The sequence below is a fragment of the Typopeltis vanoorti genome, chromosome 1 (genome assembly GCF_054136105.1).
Source record: "Typopeltis vanoorti isolate ZY-2024b chromosome 1, IOZ_Tvanoo_1.0, whole genome shotgun sequence".
Lineage (NCBI taxonomy): Eukaryota > Metazoa > Arthropoda > Arachnida > Uropygi > Thelyphonidae > Typopeltis > Typopeltis vanoorti.
In genome coordinates, this window is record NC_143549.1 from 63,654,801 (window position 1) to 63,673,638 (window position 18,838).

Consider the following 18,838-nt stretch of genomic DNA (forward strand, 5'->3'; position numbering starts at 1 on the left):
TACCTTATCGATAGAAAGTTTTCTCGAAGCATATAGATCAGTTCTGAGTTAGATGGTCGCATAGGGGAAATGACACTTTTGAGATCCCCCCCCTCTCTCTTAAAGCAGAAAACATGGAATGAATGCAGAAGAATAGACTTGTTCAGCTTATCACATTATTGAAACACCAAATGTGAAACCGAAGACATGTTCCCTATGATGTCTGCTAATCACAAAAACTGATCAACAAGTTACAAAAATGGAAAACTTTCAAATCAGTATTATGTATTACAGCTGTATTCACAAGGCAGCTCGAATGAGAATTAATACAGCTCACTTTAGAATGAATTAGATCGTTGTTAGACAACATCGACATTCACCATCTACTCATAACGCCACCTACCGCCCACTAATATTATTTTGTCAGTAAATTTTATGTTCTCTGGATAATTTGCTTCTATGCTGGATAATAATAATAATAATAAAAAAAAAAAAAACCGTGTTTCTGGTAGGAGAAACCCTGTTAATTCCGTATGAGAATGGCTAGCTACCTTCAGCTGAAAAGTCAATATCAAAATTCCTCTCGTCTTGTTAATAATAATTATCAATTTAGGATATCTGCGTCTTCGTGTGGTTACGCAAAGCACATACATCTGAGAAATTGAACCTAGTTTCGAATTCCGATGAAGCTTGGTACCTGAAACTAGAATTTTCTCGCAAAACGAACAAATAGATCTCCAAACACAATTATTCCATAAACGCGATACGCTAGTATGTGGCGTTTATAATTAAACAATTGTCATCTCTCCGAGATGAGAATTGTTTAATTATAAAATAAAATAGCTATACTAACACCTTTTATTTCCAAAAGTTATACAATTTTTTGATGGATAGCCAGGCTCCACCCTGTAGGTATCACTAGCAATTAAATCAAGACTCTCAATGTATCTAAAATTGAAGAGTCATAAGAACTTTTTTTTTTTTGAAGGAATATCAACTTTTGAAGAATAAATCCGTAATCATTAACGATTGAGGAAACATCTTAGAAACTAGTTCTAGGCTGTGTATGAAGTTGTTTCAATGTCATTCTTGCTGGACTATGGCTTAGTTTCTTTTTTTTTTTTTTTTTTTTAATATTTGATACTTATACTGTATGACTTATTTTAGTGAGTTTTGTCAACGTTACTTTACAGGTCATTTGAAAGAGAAAATAGAAACTGTAACTTTTGCTGAACTCCATAAAATGGTGGCGCTGTTTGCCTCTGCCCTAAAGAACAATGGAATCAAAAAAGGTGATATTGTGGCAGGTAAGTTTTCTATTTATTTTCATAATAATTTCACTAAATTCAATAAACAACTGGCATAGTGTGTCTACCGATATCACTATTGTTAAATTATTTACAACTGAATAACAGTTATTAGTACAGTAGCAGCTTATATTCACTAATTATTTAATATTATTTCCGAACCACATACCTCCAGTTTTGAAGTATATATATATATATATTTTTTTTTTTTTTTTTTCAGTTTTTTTTTTTTTTTTTTTTCATTACTTGGAATCATTTAAGTTTCGGAGAATGCTGCACGATTGATTGATTTTTATTAAGCAAAACATTTAAAAAAGTTATGAATTTACATTATGTTATGAGCTTTTGAAAAAAATTCTTTAAAAAACAACAAGAACAGCGGAATAAATGGAATAGATGTGACGTGTTAAATAAAATGAACCGGTGTATTGTTAGTTAGTCTTAGAGAATCCCATCCCAAAAAGTGAACGCATTCACGTTGTTCCTGATTCACTGATACAAAAGCGCAGTGACAATCCACTGCTTCCGTTGATCGCAAGGAGTGGAGTCCACTCAAGATTCACTGATTACAATCAATGGCAGCAATACTAATGAAAGATGACTTTGTTTACATTAATAACGACTGTTGGATGGTTTTTTTTTTTTGTATTACATAATTCGGAAGCCCTACTCTAAAGATCAAATATGGAACTTTTTCAAGCCACTTCAGGCCTCCAATAAGTGGAGTGGTGTTATCATACCGGGCGAGGAAATTCATCTCCCACTTAAAAACTAATTACCAACATCTGTACCCACGGTGAGATTCGAATCCACAGCGATTTTGTCAGAGAGTGAGCATGTTCGATCCACTCGCCAATCAAGCTGATATTAGGTTGGATACTTTTTTATTTATTTTAATTAGCAGTCATCTAAAACAAGTTAATCATTACATTCCATCCTCCCCATTTCTTCAATTGCCTAGGAATTTATCCCTTGTTTAGAATGCGAGCAGAATATACTAAAGCTTTTTACCAAGTTTGAATTTTATATCCGACTGTGTGAATGCAAATTATTTGTGTTCTGTAAGAGTATTTCTTTTTATGTAGGCTACATTAGAAACATCCTTCCCGCTGTCTTGACAGCATTGGCTGCTGCTAGTTTTGGTGCTTTGTGGACATCTGCAGCTATGGATTATGAAGAAATGGTAAGTGAGTTCCATCTAGTGCGTGCGTTCTAATTGTTATTAATGTGGTATTTATATACAGTATCTATACCAACGGTAGAAAAAATATTTATTTGATTTTAGACAGTGCATACCTTTCAATACTAATATCGTAAATTGGAGGATGTGTCAGGGGGAATGTTGGCAAGCGTGCGTCCAGCCGTCCTCGAAGCAAATGAGCAAAAGTAGGGAAATGATCACGCTTTGCCGAGTGCAGTTTTTAATCTCGATATAAATGTGGGTTCTTAATTACAGAACTCAACGATAGTGTGGAGCCGAAGAAGGTGTTGAAATTCATACACATGAAGACCAGAAGTATCGGAAAGAAGGGCGAGAAGTATTTGACATTGGTCGCTTCGTAGTTTCTCAAAATTGTTGTCAGAGAGATTTAGTCAACAGAAGATGATATAGAGATAGAATGTAAAGGGTGTTTAGTATTGTCAGAGAGGACGATATCATTGATAATTGCCGAAGAATTACAATCAATAAATAGAAATTAAGGAGAAGGAGTTCATTTGAAACTATCTGATATGAGGTAGAGGCTAACAGAACAAACTATATACAGGGGTAGCTGCTATAGGCCACAAGAAGTGCACAGAAAGATATAGATGGCATGTATTAGCAGATTAGTACAAGGGTCCAGACCAAGTAGGGAACTTCAACTATGGTGACAGATGAGAGCGAGAGAGCTTATAGCTTGATGAAAATGGTTTTTATACAATGACTGAAGGATAAATTCTTGAAATAGTGGGGCTGCTTTATGAAATAGTGGATCTTCAGGAGGCCTTCTTTAGAGAGCGAAGGAACTGGTAATAGTATTACAGTATTTTCTTAATAACTTAAGTAACTACATTTCCTCGGCCATGTAGCTATTTAGATCGGGAAAGTGATCTTGTTTTGTACAGACAGGAATACATGTGGAACTAAGAGAGTCAATTCGGAAGCAGCTTGGAGCGGTGCCATGGCATAAGAGGTTACATGGAGAGAATGTCAGTGGTGCATGGGAAATGTTCAGGAATTGTTTGACAGAAGCATTATCAGATCAAGAGGATAAGCTAATTAGGATATAAATAGAACAATAACATTATAAAGCAGGATCTGCCATGAGCAGATCAAATTGCTCATGATAAGATGGTCAATCCTTGCGGTCAATTTCCATGCCACACAGAACCTTGCATATCCACCACCACCACCACCACCTTAAAGCATCCACTACCATCTGTAGTCCACCAAATCCCACCTACTCTTTTTAACAGAAACTCAAATCTCACCTTCCGCCAGCATTATTCATCTCAACCTTCCTAACTATAAACTATTTAACTCATTTCGATCCAAGGGTGGCACCTGTGCATATATCCTCTCTGACATACTCTGCCAGAAAGCACCTAATCTAGAATCTCCAAACTTTGACCTTTTTTGGCTAAAGGTATCCCTCCCCTACTCAGTCAAATTCATATGCTGTTTCTATCGCTCTCCTAATACCACCAGTCACGCTCAGCTCTTTCATTTCCTCTTCTTAAAAGTTGATTTTCTCCAGTCTCGCTCTCTTAAAAGCGAAACCATCCTCCTGGGCGATTTTAATGACCATAACACCAATTGGCTTTCCTCTTCCAGTTATTCAAATCCTGCAGGCAGAGATGCTGAAACATTTGCCATCACTAACGACCTTACACAAATTGTTCAAAAACCGACCAGAATAACAGATAACCCGAACCACTCCCCAAATACCCTAGATCACTTCCTTACTAATGACCCTCTGAAAATATGCAGTGAATGTAGTGATCTCCATGGATAATTCTGACCACAATCTGGTGTTCATCTCCTCCCCATGCAACAATGCTTACACAGTCACTCACACACACACAAGAGTAGTTTGGCATTATAACAGTGCCAAATGGCACAGTCTCCGAGACTACGATGGTTCATTCCCATGGTTGGACTACTGTGTCCGGTCTTCCAGTCCAAATTTATGCACCGAACGTATCACCAAAGTAATCCTCACTGGCATGAAAACATATATTCCCCACACTACTCAGAACTGCTGTCCCATAACTAAAACCTGGTTCTCCAAAAGATGTGCCAAAGCCGTACAAATGAAAAATCAGGCATACCACAACTGCTTCAAATCAAGAATCCCATTCTCCTTCAGTGTCTATACGGAAGCCCGAAACAGATGCAAGAAAATTATCAATGCTTCTGAAACAGAATTTGAATGTGCAGGAATCATGTAGCCTGTCCAAATGGCAGCCATGCCTTTTGGTCTCTTGCCAAGGCAATTGGTCGAAATTTTTGCCCTACACTACTCCTACCTCTATCATACCCAGATGGCTCAATTGCAACATACCCACAGAAAAAGCTAACCTCCTGGTTTCACACTTTGCCTCCAATGCACACATAACTGACAATGGCAAATGTCCTCCAGTCATTCCAATTGCCCAACATACAATGTCCCCTGTATCCTTTTACCAAAAAGATATCATAAGCCTGTCGTCTAAATTAGACACAAAAAACTCTTCTGGCCCCGACGGCATTCCTCTAATTGTTCTGAAGGTCTGTGCACCAGAACTGACTCATATCCTATCCCATCTGTACACTCTCTTACTCCACTGGTATATATTCCAAAGCCTGAAAACTGACTTCTTATGTTCAACCCATTCCTGAAAAGGGTGATAAATCACTGCCATCCAACTACCTCCCTATCTCACTCACTTCAGTCCTATCCAAAGTGATGGAGAAAGCCGTCAACTCTCAACTCCTAATCTACCTCGAAGGTATCCGGCTATTAAGCGACCACCAGTACGGATTCCGTCGAAGCCGATCAACAGGAGATCTACTCTTATACATCACCCATCGCTGGACAAATGAAATTCGGTGACTCCCAAGTAGTTGCACTTGATATCTGTAAAGCCTTTGACTGAGTCTGGCACAAAGGCTAACTAAGCAAATTTCCATCATTTGAACTGTCTCAGGACTTCTGCAGCCTGTCCAAAATGGATTGCCAGCTTTCTGTCTGAGGCACACTATGTGTGATGGTAGACGGCTCCCTATTCTCTCACTATCCAACTAATGATGGGGTCCCACAAGGTTCAGTTCTCTCACCGACCCTCTTCCTTCTATATATCAATGACCTACTTCAATTGATCTAACCCAATACACAGTTTTGCAGATGAGAGCACATTACACTCCTCCCTTTCATTTTACAAACCCAGAACTCACTTCAAACCACAGAACATCAACCACCACTGCCCTTAATTCCGACTTCCAATCCATCCTTCAATGGAGGCTCAGATAACCTCGCCAACTTCAACGCTAGTAAATCCCAGTTCTGTCTTATTTCTCACAAAAGAGAACCATTTGTCCCCAGCATTGTTTTCGATAACACTCAAATTCCCAGACAAGATGAGATTTCTCTTCTCAGAATTACCCTGATATCAGGTCTCTCCTGGCATAAACACATCACAACCATTCCATCCTCAGCTTCCCAAAAACTAGGCTTTCTCTTTCGCTCAAGACGTTACTTCACTTCTAAACAGCTGTTAACCTTATACAAATCGCAAATCCGCCCAGCTATCGAATACCGCTCTCACATTGGGAGTGCGGCTCCTAAAAGCTCCCTCAAAATGCTTGACTCAATACAGAGGAGAGCAATTAGACTGATAAATGTTCCATCTCTTACCAACTCACTCTCCCCACTTTCATATAGACGTTTAGTCTCTGCAATTTGTACATTCCATAAATATTTCCATGGAAAATGTTCATCCAAAACAGCATCAATAATTCCCCCACTCTGTACTAAGCCCATTGGAACACGTACAGCTGCCGCCCAACATCCTTTCACAGTACCCGTTGAAACCCACAGAACAAGTTTCTTTTCCTCCTCCTTCATCCCTGCTACTGCTGTACTTTGGAACAATCTTCCCCTGACGTATTTCCCAAGAAATACAACATACAGGCTTTTAAATCAAATGTAAACAAGTTTCTCCTTTCCCAACCCACCACCCATATACGGTACTAACGTATTTTGGTTGACTAGCCAACCTCTCGTATATGGGCCCAACATTAAAAAAAAAAATAAATAAATAAAAATAAATGAAAACTGCGATCAATTTTCCGGCCTGATTGCTGAAGCGATTAACTTATCGCTCTCCATCTAACAGGCTGTGGATTCGAGTTTCCACATGGGCATGGATGTCTGTGATTGTTTTTAGGTGGGAGGTGAATTTCATCTACCTGTGAGACCACCTCCCCACTTACCGGAAGCAGCTTGAAAAAGATCCATGTTTGGCCTCTAGAGCAGGGTTTTCGAACCATCTAAAAGTAAATAAAAATAGAAAAAATCCTTAATCCACTCACGGTAATAATGCACTATAGGTTTACAAATAAACCTTTTGTGGATGGGAGCCACATAAAAGGTTTAATGTAGTAAGGTATAAGATTTTGCACTTTAGGATACAAAAATTGCATAATTGAAATTACATTGATGAAATTAAGGATTTCGGATTGGTGGTGGACTTGAAGTTCAGAGGGCATATTGAAAAGTGGGCAAAATATCCCCAAAGATAATAACACATTGACAAATGGAGATACTGGGGGTACTTTATTAGGTTTTGATGTGGCAGCATCTTGACTACTGTGCACAGATTTGATTATTTGGTGTTTCTTGGAAATGAGGAGGTGGGGGAGGGGATCCACAGACGAGTGACTAATATGGTGACACATCTGTGGAATGCTCCCTATGAGGACAGATTGAAGGTGAGTAAGTTGAAACTTTATTTGACGGGAAGGAAACCTGTACACAGTAGAGCATTATAAGGTACTAAAAGATTGACATCCTTTTTATGACGAGTAGGGAGAGAACTAGGGATCACCTATAGAAGTGTGCAAAAGTATAATTATCAAGGATACAAGGACTAGATTTTCTGCTTGGAGAGTGGTTATTGATTGCAAGAAGTTGTTGTGAGTACTCTGACAATGAATGAAGTTAAGAGAGAGGCATTAATAGTATAGGCCCCTCTACGGTGTGTCGTCGAGTTTTATAAAGATGTCCACCGAGATGGATGACTGTCACTTGAGGACATTCACAAAACATCTATGCCTAAGGTGGGATGATCCACATAGCCTGGTAGTTGAAGTACAGATATCCTAACCACTAAACCAACCAACCAACCAAGTTGGTAGCTACCTGATCACCTTTTTTACATAATTTATCCTACAAGTCAACACCGTTCTCCGTAGAAAATATGAGTTTACTATCTCAGGAAAAATGAGTTAGCTTTTTTGGAGAGGACCAGGAGGAGTGGTAGTCTGATGTCCTGTAACCTTTGAATCATAATCGCACACATCACCATTCGTCAAGCATCTTCAACACCTTCACCAGAATATGATTAACTGTTTTTCCGTTAAAAGATAGAATACACTGGAATTGAAGCTGATGGTTGTCTTCTTTGACAGTAGAATTGTGCACTTCATTCACCATCAGTTGCAGCAGTTGTGGACCGCCGAAGTAAGTGAAGGGAATCATGACTAATGTGAAAATTTGCCTAACCATTTCTTCACTTTCATATAGGATCAGGCGTCCTTCCCTAATATCAGTATCATATCTTCGGATGATATTGCGTTCTTTTTCCTGCAGATGAAGCATTCAACATTGTCGTCAAGGGTGACGGCAATGTCACACGTGACATTGTTGTTTATATTTAAAACATCGGCTTAAGTCACTTTCGAGATTGCTACTGCTTATATAGTTGGCAATTACATATTTAATCTTCTAGGCCATCTCCTTTATATCATAATAATAACAAAGAGATTGCTTTTCATTAATCTCTCGTACTAAACCATTAAGAAAGCTTAAAAATTCTAACGTTGGAATTTTTTTATGAGTTTGTTCTAAAATATCTATTGGATCCATTTGTTATCACACAAAAAGGAATACTTTGTTATCTAATAAAACCCTTCTGTAATATAGAAGAGATTCGAAATGACCTTTTAATGTCCTATTTTGAAATTGAAGAAATATATTGCTATTTCATGTTTTGCAAATTGTTTCAGGGCACATTGGAGCGGTTAAAGCAGACTAATCCGAAGATTCTGATCTGTGCGGAGCACGCTATCAAACATGGTATGAAGAGGAACGTTTCAGATACTATAAAGAAATTGATTGAAAGTAAGTTTAGCAAAATTAGTAACCCACTTAATGCATGACGTTTTCAATAATGACTGTCGCATAGAAATATTAGTTAAATGAAACAGTAGTGTTTTATAATAATTAAATTATTTGAGCTTTATTTATTATTATTATTATTATTACTTTTTTATTTTTATTTTTGAATAATTTTTATTCATTCTAATTCATGTAGAGCCTTTGTTCAGTCCGTTTCGACGATGCTCTTTGTCAGGAAAGACCTTCTTTAAAATCTTTTTTTTTTTTTTTTGTCTCCAAAAAAACTGGGGCATTTCATCCCTCAAAACAGGAAACCTGACGATAAGAACACCCGATTTATAGACATAGGGAACTACGGGAATAACGGGTAACTACCCTATTCTGTTGGATCTAGTTTCGAAAACCTGCATAACATGGTGTGGGTTTACGCATGAGCGTAATACACATTTCGTGTAAAAAAAAAACATACTGGATTGTAGTAGTTAGGATTTGTTGAATTTTATTCACAATATGCATTCGAATTCATATCCAGTTGACAAATGAAGCAGTTTTAGTGAGTGTTAAGATGGGCTGGAAAGAAATAAAAATTTACTTTCTGTGCTCGTTCCATTTAGAAATATTCAAATACTCTTCTATATTAATGTGTATTAACCTCATACGTTCTTTGGCCAGTTTGTCTACTTTCTGGGGTAAAAAGTTTAAAATTCTAGGAGAAAAAAAAAAAATATTATCTCCTGCGTATGAAATCGGCTCCATCATCTTCAGTTGAAGAGTCCCTGGAGCGGTTCCTGTTATCCAAGATAGGATTTGATCTCAGGTCTTTTCAACAGACATTCTTGCTGCTGTATTGTGGAAGCATTCCACTGGTAGTGTAGGAGGACCCCTCCGAAGTTTAGACTTGTTCAGAATCAACTACTTCGATTGATGAAACCCTTACACTTTTCAATTTTTGCTTTGTTTTGTTTTAACTACTAGTGTTCGAATCCAACACTAAGAACCTTCATAAGGCAGAAAACCGTCTCGATGAAAATAATCCATAAAACTTTTAACTTATGATATACGATAATTAGCTGCTTGCATTAAATAGATTTCGCTTCATATTTAAAATTCACCATAAAACAGTTTAGTGCAAAGAGCGAACAACAGAATTTAGTCTTTAACATATTTTATTTTTATTCCGTTCTCCCTGTTAGCTTATTAAAAAAATGCAAAGAACGACGTACTTCTGTAAGGACTATTCTCATAGAATTTTTTACCCTTGAAACTCATTTCTACTTAATTTTTTTAATCCTGTGAATGAAGCAAACCGGACAGAGAACACATACACACACATATGCAATCAACATACAAAATATATTTCAATGATATGATCATCTCATTTCACTGAATTAAAGTCTCGAAACCGGAGGTATTCGATCAGTCACAACCTTGAATTAGGTGTAGAAAGTACCAAAGAATAGAATGAAACAAATAAAAAATTAATTCACATATTTAATTAGAGATATGCCACTAATATTCATTTAATGTCATTTGATGTTGTTCATTTGATTTGTTGTAAATTACTCCGTTTAAAGGAAGTTCAAATGAAAATAAATGGGATACTGTTAGTACTACTTAATACTTAGATTACAGAAGGTCATGAGAAGCATCAGTTTGGATATGAACATTTTTGGATATGGCTGGTTACGCCTTCACAGATTCAGTCTCAAATGACACTGCTGTTTGAATTTATTTTTACGTTTCTTATGTTAAGAAAATGCTGTGAATAATTGCATTCACAGAATTATATTATCTGTAATTCTGTGAATTACAGATAATGTAATTCTGTTAGTTTGAGATGAGGCAAATTAACATGAAAGATTCAAATAATTCAGATCTAAGCTATTTTAGTATTAAAGTCGTTCTTATAAATACTCCAAAACAAGAAATCATATTCTATATTTTGATAGTATTACATTTATTATTACTATTTATTAAACTGCTCTTTTACGCGAGATTTTTTAATATTTTATTTCTGAAACTATACAAAATTTCTTGTAGGCATTCGCAGTCTTCAAAAGGTAGTCGTTGTTCCTTCTGATGGTAGCAGTCGTTTAACTGGAGAATTAGCACAAATTTCTATGTGGTAAGATTAGAATGATTTATATGCTATTCAATGGAGTTAAAACAGTTTCAGCGAATTGTTAAAGAGGGAAAAAACATTTTTTTTACCATAAAATACGAAAAATTATCATTATTGACGAATTATCATATGCTAATACTATGTATATATATCTGGGGCATTAAAATTATTACAATGTTTGGTAAAATTAACCATTCGAGTGTGCTTCACTGTAATATACTGGCTGGATATCTGTTATTATTATCATATGGACTCTTCCTAATAAAAAGATACTTTCTATTCCTTTTATTATAGTTGTTCCTTATCAGAATTCCTCAGTACTGGGAAGAATGCTGATGGCAGTGTACCGCCTTTAGAGTTCGTTCAGCTACCTTTCAACTACCCTCTCTATATTTTGTTCACCTCTGGAACGACGGGGCCACCGAAACCAATAGTCGTCTCAGCAGGGGTAAGTGGGCACTGCATGCTTTAGTTTCTTATGTAAATACAAGTTATATCGTCCTACATAATCTTATAAAAAATCTCTAATAACTGAGAATGTATGAGGTTGGATGCTATTTACAAGCAGTTACTTAGCTGCAATTATTATTATTATTATTATTATTATGAGATTATGGTAAGATAATATCAAGAGAAAAATAAAAAAACTATGTCCTTTAAAGGACAAGATCCAGCAAGAACTGAAATAGTAATAGATAACAAGATCTCAGAGAACAGGTGAATTCATTTAACTACCTAGGATGTATGATCACATACGAAAATGAAAAAGATATAAACGTAAAAATTGCAAAATATTTAAAAATAACAGGTGTAATTAACTCTATATTTAAACCAAACCTAGTTCAAAAACAAACCAGATAAAAGTACACAATACATTAGCCCTACCAGTCTTAATGTATGGAAGAGAAATCTGGACAATAAAAAAAAAATAGATTAACAACAGCAGAAATGAGGTTTATGAGAAAAACTGCAAAGTATACCCTATTTGATCACAAAAGAAACGAAGAAATTATGAAAGAATTAAACCAAGAACCAGTAATAGAAAAAATTAAAAAATATAAACATAAATGGATGGAACACGTTCAAAGAATGAAAACAGAAAGATTACCAAAACAAGTCTTAAAGTACAAGCCATCAGGAAAAAGGAAACCAGGACATGTTATTTAAAGGATTAAAGGATGAAGGTCGGAACAGGTTATGTTAGGTGTAAATCCTTGAAACGCATTATTATTATTATTATTATTTTATTTATATTATTATTATTATTTATATTATTAAATTTATATTATTATATTAAAAAATTATAGCATTCTAAACGAAACAATAGTAAACGATTAAATCAGAAAAACAGACTGGATGCAGATAGCATCTTTACACTCTGCTGAAGCTGTATATAATAATCTTAAACTTGCATTTAACAAAATATATAACAAAGCATTAACAAAAATAAAAATACGCCCCCAAACGAAACAAAATCCATAGATAACAGGCAACATATTAACCGACATACAAAGAAAAGATGCCCTATGGAAACAACTTAAGAAGTCGCCGAACAGTATCGCTTTAAAAGCTGAATACAAAAGAAAACGGAATCTCCTAACAACACAGATTAGAACGGCAAAAAGAAACTACTACAGCAACAAATTAACAACAGCTCAGAATGACATAAAGGAAACCTGGCACCTGATTAATGAAATGCTGGACAATATATACAGAACCACTGCCTCAGAAACAATAAAACACAGCTTTGCCTGCGACCCCAAATCCCTCAAACAGTTGGCAAACAACTTTAATCAGCACTTAGTGAACTCTGTCCAAAAACTACAAGAAACAACCTTTCCTCACACAAACGAACATTCTCCACCAGGTCCAGGAGCAAGCCAGTCGATGTGGTTCCCCACAGTAACAAAAGAACTATCACTGGCAATTCAACAAATTAACTCTAACAAAGGACCGGGGATAGACGGAATCAGACCAAAAGACATCAAGAAACACTCAACCAACCTACTTCCAGTTATACAAAAACTGTTAAATAAAATCTTCGAAACGGGACACATACCTGAAACAGTAAAGACTGCATTAATCACACGCATACACAAACATGGAAAAAGAAACATTATAAGTAATTACAGACCCATCGCCACATTGTCTGTAATCAACTAAATCATGGGGCGCATCGTGTATCACAAACTGTCCACATACGTTGAAAAATTTCAAATTATACCCAAAACACAATATGGCTTTCAAGAAGATTTCACATTCATGCCTACAGCTGGATTCGAACTCTCAGCCTGTTAATTGAAGAGTTTTTATGGTATCTACTCGGCTAACCAGGGTGGGAGAGTCACTGTTGTGACTCCATAAAAAATTGCCTTTTTTTCAGAATGTCAGTTATTTTACTTTGTTTGTACAGTGTTTATAAAGTATATAAACTGAATAAAATGTTTCTCAGCAACTGTGCTTTGTATTTACAGTGGTTATATAGTCGAGTATTTCTTATAAAATCCTTCTTTTCCTATTCAGTATTTTCTTGTACTATTTGTTTTTGTTTTTTACTGAATATACAGAATTAGCTTTTGCTAGTAATTACAATGGCATTTGGTAAGCATTTAGAATCAATATTACAAGTAAAATAATATATTTGATATATTTCTTTTGGAATCATCGCTGGACATGATGTAATGCCAGAGTCTTGCCAAGTGTTTTCTGGAAATGGAAGATTTTTTTTTTGTAATGTGCATTTCAGCCTTATTTGATCAATTTTCCTGTTCGTTCGCATATAATAAGTTTCGCTTTTAAATTAAAGTAATGAATTTAACGAAATTTATTATTTATTATTATTGCTTATGATAATCAATCATAGAGTCTTAGACATCACTGCGGAAATTACTCTACAGTACACAATTCATAGCCGGTACTACACCGACGTATTTTTGTCTTTTAACTTCGTGTGCTCTTTGACCTGCTTGCCTGTTTTGTAAAAGGAAAAAAATCAGTGTTTGGCGGAGGAAAAAAAACAAATTGCTACTTCCATATCAAATAAGCCACCTCATGTTCAAGTGAGGGAAAGCCTATATACTGATTCCTCGCATCATGAGGAGAATTGAACGAAGATCCTTTCCAAACGAATGGTACACGTTCTGTCCGTCTTCTAACTGCAGTATAGAGACTCTGCTTTAAGACGATTGTAGAAATTTATAGTGGATGAATTCAGTTTTGGTTCGCATCATCCCCTTTTAAGGAGCAAAATTTAGGCAACAGATATCGAAGTGATGCAATCGAAGTAATACTCAACACGCGGTGAACAGAATTTAATGAAATTCGATATTTGCAATTTATATTAAGAGTAATTACTTAATCTCAACCGTAGCTTAAATCTTTCATTCTTAGAGTCAAAATCGATTACGAAATCCATGTTACAATTTACGGTAATTATCAATTTCAAGGAACTCCTCATGAATGCCCTGTGTCCCTGGAAACAATTCCCGAAGAAAACCCTTCAGTAGATCATTAGCAGGGAGACCCAAAGAATCAAAAACGTGTCGACATTATACAGTATATTACAATAACACAATGTTGGTTAGAATGAAATTTAATAAAATTTGCAATTTAGAATAAATACAAATGATTTTATTTTTATTCAAAAGAGTTTTATTATTTCTTCAATCATTGCTAATTCATTTATTTGATATCAAACAGAAGCAACATGAAGTGAAATTTCAGAAATGCTAAATAGCATAGAATTTCAAATTCTTTCATGAAAACAAGCAATTCCTTGCCTAAAATAGAACAGTTTGCACCGAATAGTCAAAATTAAACTTTAACATTAAACTATTTCGATGTAATAAAAACCTTGGGTGTAGTTTTGTTTTGAAACTTTATAGCTGATATATACTGCTGGCGACGTTTTTTTCCTCTTCTAGATAGTTTTTGAGAATGTAGATTTAATGTTCATCCTGCTCCAGTATTTTTTTTTTTTTAAGCTGTCTTGTGTATTTTATTATCCGTTCACTTTCTCAAAGCCTTTCACATTTATTATTATTATTTTCTCTTCTCGTAAGCCGAGTACAATATATAAGTACAATACACAACGTCTATTCTTTTTTTAACTAATCAGATACGCTAAATAAAGAATGATAAAATACTTGATAAATCATGATTAAACGTATGTAAGTGTTAAACAGGTAAATGACAATGGAATGGATAATCAGGCAGCAGTTTTCGAGGTCGTCTTGGCCATTGCGTTAACATTTTTTTAGTATAGAGATGTAAATTGTAAATAACTTACTAGCTTATTCCTTTACTGCTAGGATTTTTCTTTCTTTTTCTGTTACCGCCCCTTTCTGTAATTTTGTAGTATTTAGAAAGACGCAAAGCTATCTGTAACTCCCATGTGTGAAATATGTTTCTACTTTAAGCTTTTAATACAACTGCAATATAAGTAATTTTTATTTATTTTTTTAGGGAACACTCATACAAGGATTAAAAGATGACATTTTACATACCAATATCACCCGGAATGATGTGGTTCTCCAGTTTGTAACTGTAAGTGCATTTCATAAACAGAGATATCATTTTATCTCTTTAACACTTGACCAGTTATAACAAATGTGTGATTTTGTATTAAATCAACAGATTCAAATAATAAATGAATTGTTTACATAAACATATATTTTCTGTTCTAGTAAGCTGTTACAGAAGAGTGTTTTTTTTTTTTATTTTTTAACAGGTCGGTTGGGCAATGTGGAATGTCCTGATAGGGAAACTATCAACAGGATGCAGCCTCCTTTTGTATGATGGAGAACCTCTTCCAAACTTAAGCATTACCTGGGAGTTGATAGATAAAGTTGGTGTTACCATCTTCTTTACATACCCGTATTACCTTTCTTGCTTTGAAGCAGAAGGATGCAGACCAAGTGAGTCAAAACCGTATTGATTTGAAAGGAAGTATTTTAAGCCACTGTCACGTAATCATGCAGTCATGTTGGCGAACACGCATCATAACAATATCTGTTAATTTTTTCATTCGCCATGCTTCCATGTTGGTTCCATTGTCAGTGAGTGATCTCTCCCGCACACATAGATTCTAGAATATATTATTATTATTATTATTATTATTATTATTATTATTATTATTATTATTATAAGATACCTCCATGGATTCAAAAGACTCATCGCGGGCGGACCAACATTGACATGCTAACCATTATTCACACAATACCTGTCATACTTCCCCTTAAACTCATTCACAGACGAAGTTCACAACCACCTCTGGCAACGCATTCCGCCCATTTACAATCCTCCAAGCAAAAAATCTAGTCCTAACACCCTTATTAACCACATTCGTACACGATCTCCAGGATGGCCCCTCGTTCTCTCCCTTCCTGCACTGGTCTTAAAAACGTTATCAGTATCAATCTTAAACATACATACATGCATACATACATAGATAGCTCATGGCAAAAACATGATGTTAAAAAAGAGAATCATGATGTCATTATATATTAACAGAATTGGAGAATTTAAAATATTTTAAGTTAAAACTTTGAAGGAAAACACAGATCTAATCCAAGAAGTTGGAAAATTAAAATAAAAGTTAAAAGTAAAAGTCTTAATATGTTATAATAAGGAAAAGAAACATATATATATATCATTATAAATTCAGATCTAAGTTCGTAATCCAGGTCACAGCTTCAGGAGCCGCTTGTAAAAAGTCATTCCAGCCATTCTGATAAGCACGGAAGATGCATTCTGTTACAATATGTTGCATAGTCTGTCGTGGAACACCACAGTCACATTCTGGAGATGTTTGTCTGTTCCATTTATAGAGAGTATCTCCACATAGGCCATGATTTGTCCGAATTCTATTTAGTACCGTGCATGTTTTGCGAGGTAGATCTGATCCTATGATGATTTGATCACCTTTAAAGATGTTATGCAAATGTACTTTCGTATTTTCCTTCCATGTTTCTTCCCACTTTGATAAAGTATTAAAATTATTTAGCACCAGTACTTCTGCTGCTCGTCGTGATGAATGGCGATATTTCAATCTATTGACGCTAAGAGTTGGGCGATCCTGATGAATAGGTAGGTTCGGATTACCAGCAATTTTTTGGAATTCACAGATTAAAGAATTCAATCTACGAGTTCTGTAGGAATAATGCCCGCTAAAAGAGGTAACCAATATGTTGGGGTCGATCTAATAGAGCCTGTAATTAATCTTAAGGTATTGTTCAATTGAGAATTGATAATCCTTGTGCGAGGGCTATTTAGCCACACAGGAGCACAATATTCAGCACTTGAGAATGCCAAAGCAAGGGCTGTTATCCGAAGAGTAAAGGCTCTAGAACCCCAGGTTGTGCCACGGAGTCTCTCTAGGATATTATTACGTGTCCTTAGTTTATATGCCAAGTTTGAAAGATGTTGCCGGAAAGTGAGAGAACGGTCAAGTGTGACTCCCAAGTACTTAGGGAATGTATTATATGGAAGTATAGTGTTGTTCAATTCAATTTTTAGTTTCACATTTGCAAAGTTATTATTTAGATGAAAACAAAATATTACCGTTTTGCTCCTATTTAAACAGAGTCTCCATCTTTTAAAATATTCATCCAGAATAGTTAACTCAGCTCTTAGAATTTCTTCTGTACGACTTATGAATTTATGCTGTGTAGTTATTGCTATATCGTCGGCATAACAAAATTTCCTTGACGAAGTGACGGGAAGATCAGATATATACAGATTGAATAATAACGGAGATAAAACAGATCCCTGTGGCAGTCCATTATTTAACTTCCTTTCGCTACCAGTTTTATTACCTATAGTCACTATAAATCTTCCATCTCTTAGCATATTGTTAATAATATGGACTATTGTTTTACATGGGATAATTTTATATGATTTATATACAGTAGAAGGCCTTGTCTCCAAACAGTGTCGAAGGCTGTTGACAAATCAATAAATGCTGCTGATGTTTTTAAACCTTTTTGAAAACCAGCTTCTATGTGAGTTACCAAAGAAAGAACCTGGTTACAACACCCACGATTTGGTCTGAAGCCAGCTTGTTCTATTGGGACATTTTTAAAAATTGTGGAGCATATTCTATTATAAATAAGTCTTTCAAAGTGTTTGTAACAACTGAGGAGAGTCGGTAACTTTCCGGTTTATGATTAGGCTTACCAGGCTTTAAAATTGAAAGTGCTTTTGCTTTTTTAAAAATAGTGGGAAATTTACCAGTTGTAAGAATGTCAGTATAGAACTTTGTTAACCATAATCTTGCATATCTTCCCAGATTAATCAAAAATTCTGGATTAATGTTATCAAAACCAGGAGCCTTACCAGGCTTTAATTCCTTTAAAGCTGCCCCAACTTCTTGCTGCGTAAAAGGGTGTGCAAAATTTGAAGTTATAGGTCAACTAGTATCTGAAGCTACAGACCTTCAATCTCTCCTCGTAGGAAACATCCCACAGGCCTGCAACAATTTTTGTAACCCGCCTCTGAATCCTCTCCACCATTTCCTCATCACCAAGAAATCCAGGTGACTAGATCTGTGTACAGTAGTCCAAATGAAGTCTTATTAATGCCTTATAAGTGGGACAATAACTACCTTATCCCTGCTTGTCAGTGTGTGTTCTTCAATAACCATGTAATTTGATGTGAAGTTTTTGCAGCCCTTGCAATATGTCCTCGAAACTTAAGTTCTCTGTCAACAATAACTCCCAAGTCCCTAGACTCATCAACTTCTTGCAGTTCAGTTCCATTAACACAGTAAACAGCATGCATGTGATATCATTCTTCCGAAGTGCATCATCATCGCCTTACACGTGGCCACATTAAACTGGCAGACATTTAGTTTAGCCCAAACTGTCAGCCTATTTAAGTCATCCTGCAAGATATTCACATAATCTGAATTGACTATCGCTCTTCCCAGTTTTGTATCATCATCAAACAAGTGGATATTTTCTTTCAAAGTATTCACAATATCATTGATGTACAAATTAAATAATAGAGGACCAAGCACTGAGACCTGAGGCACACCACTAGTCACCTGACTTCTACTGGATTCTGCTCCA

General features: G+C 35.6%; 1 protein-coding gene across 1 annotated transcript in view; it reads left to right on the forward strand.

The window, feature by feature from the left end:
- The window catches only part of LOC150110038 (acetoacetyl-CoA synthetase-like), a 66,448-nt gene that overhangs the window by 13,996 nt on the left and 33,614 nt on the right, over positions 1-18,838 (forward strand). Inside the window, exons 5-11 of the mRNA XM_090390868.1 lie at positions 1,173-1,286; positions 2,372-2,469; positions 8,536-8,650; positions 10,688-10,772; positions 11,064-11,217; positions 15,234-15,314; positions 15,499-15,685. Coding sequence (XP_090246994.1) covers positions 1,173-1,286; positions 2,372-2,469; positions 8,536-8,650; positions 10,688-10,772; positions 11,064-11,217; positions 15,234-15,314; positions 15,499-15,685 — 834 coding nt within the window. The remainder of the gene's footprint in view (positions 1-1,172; positions 1,287-2,371; positions 2,470-8,535; positions 8,651-10,687; positions 10,773-11,063; positions 11,218-15,233; positions 15,315-15,498; positions 15,686-18,838) is intronic.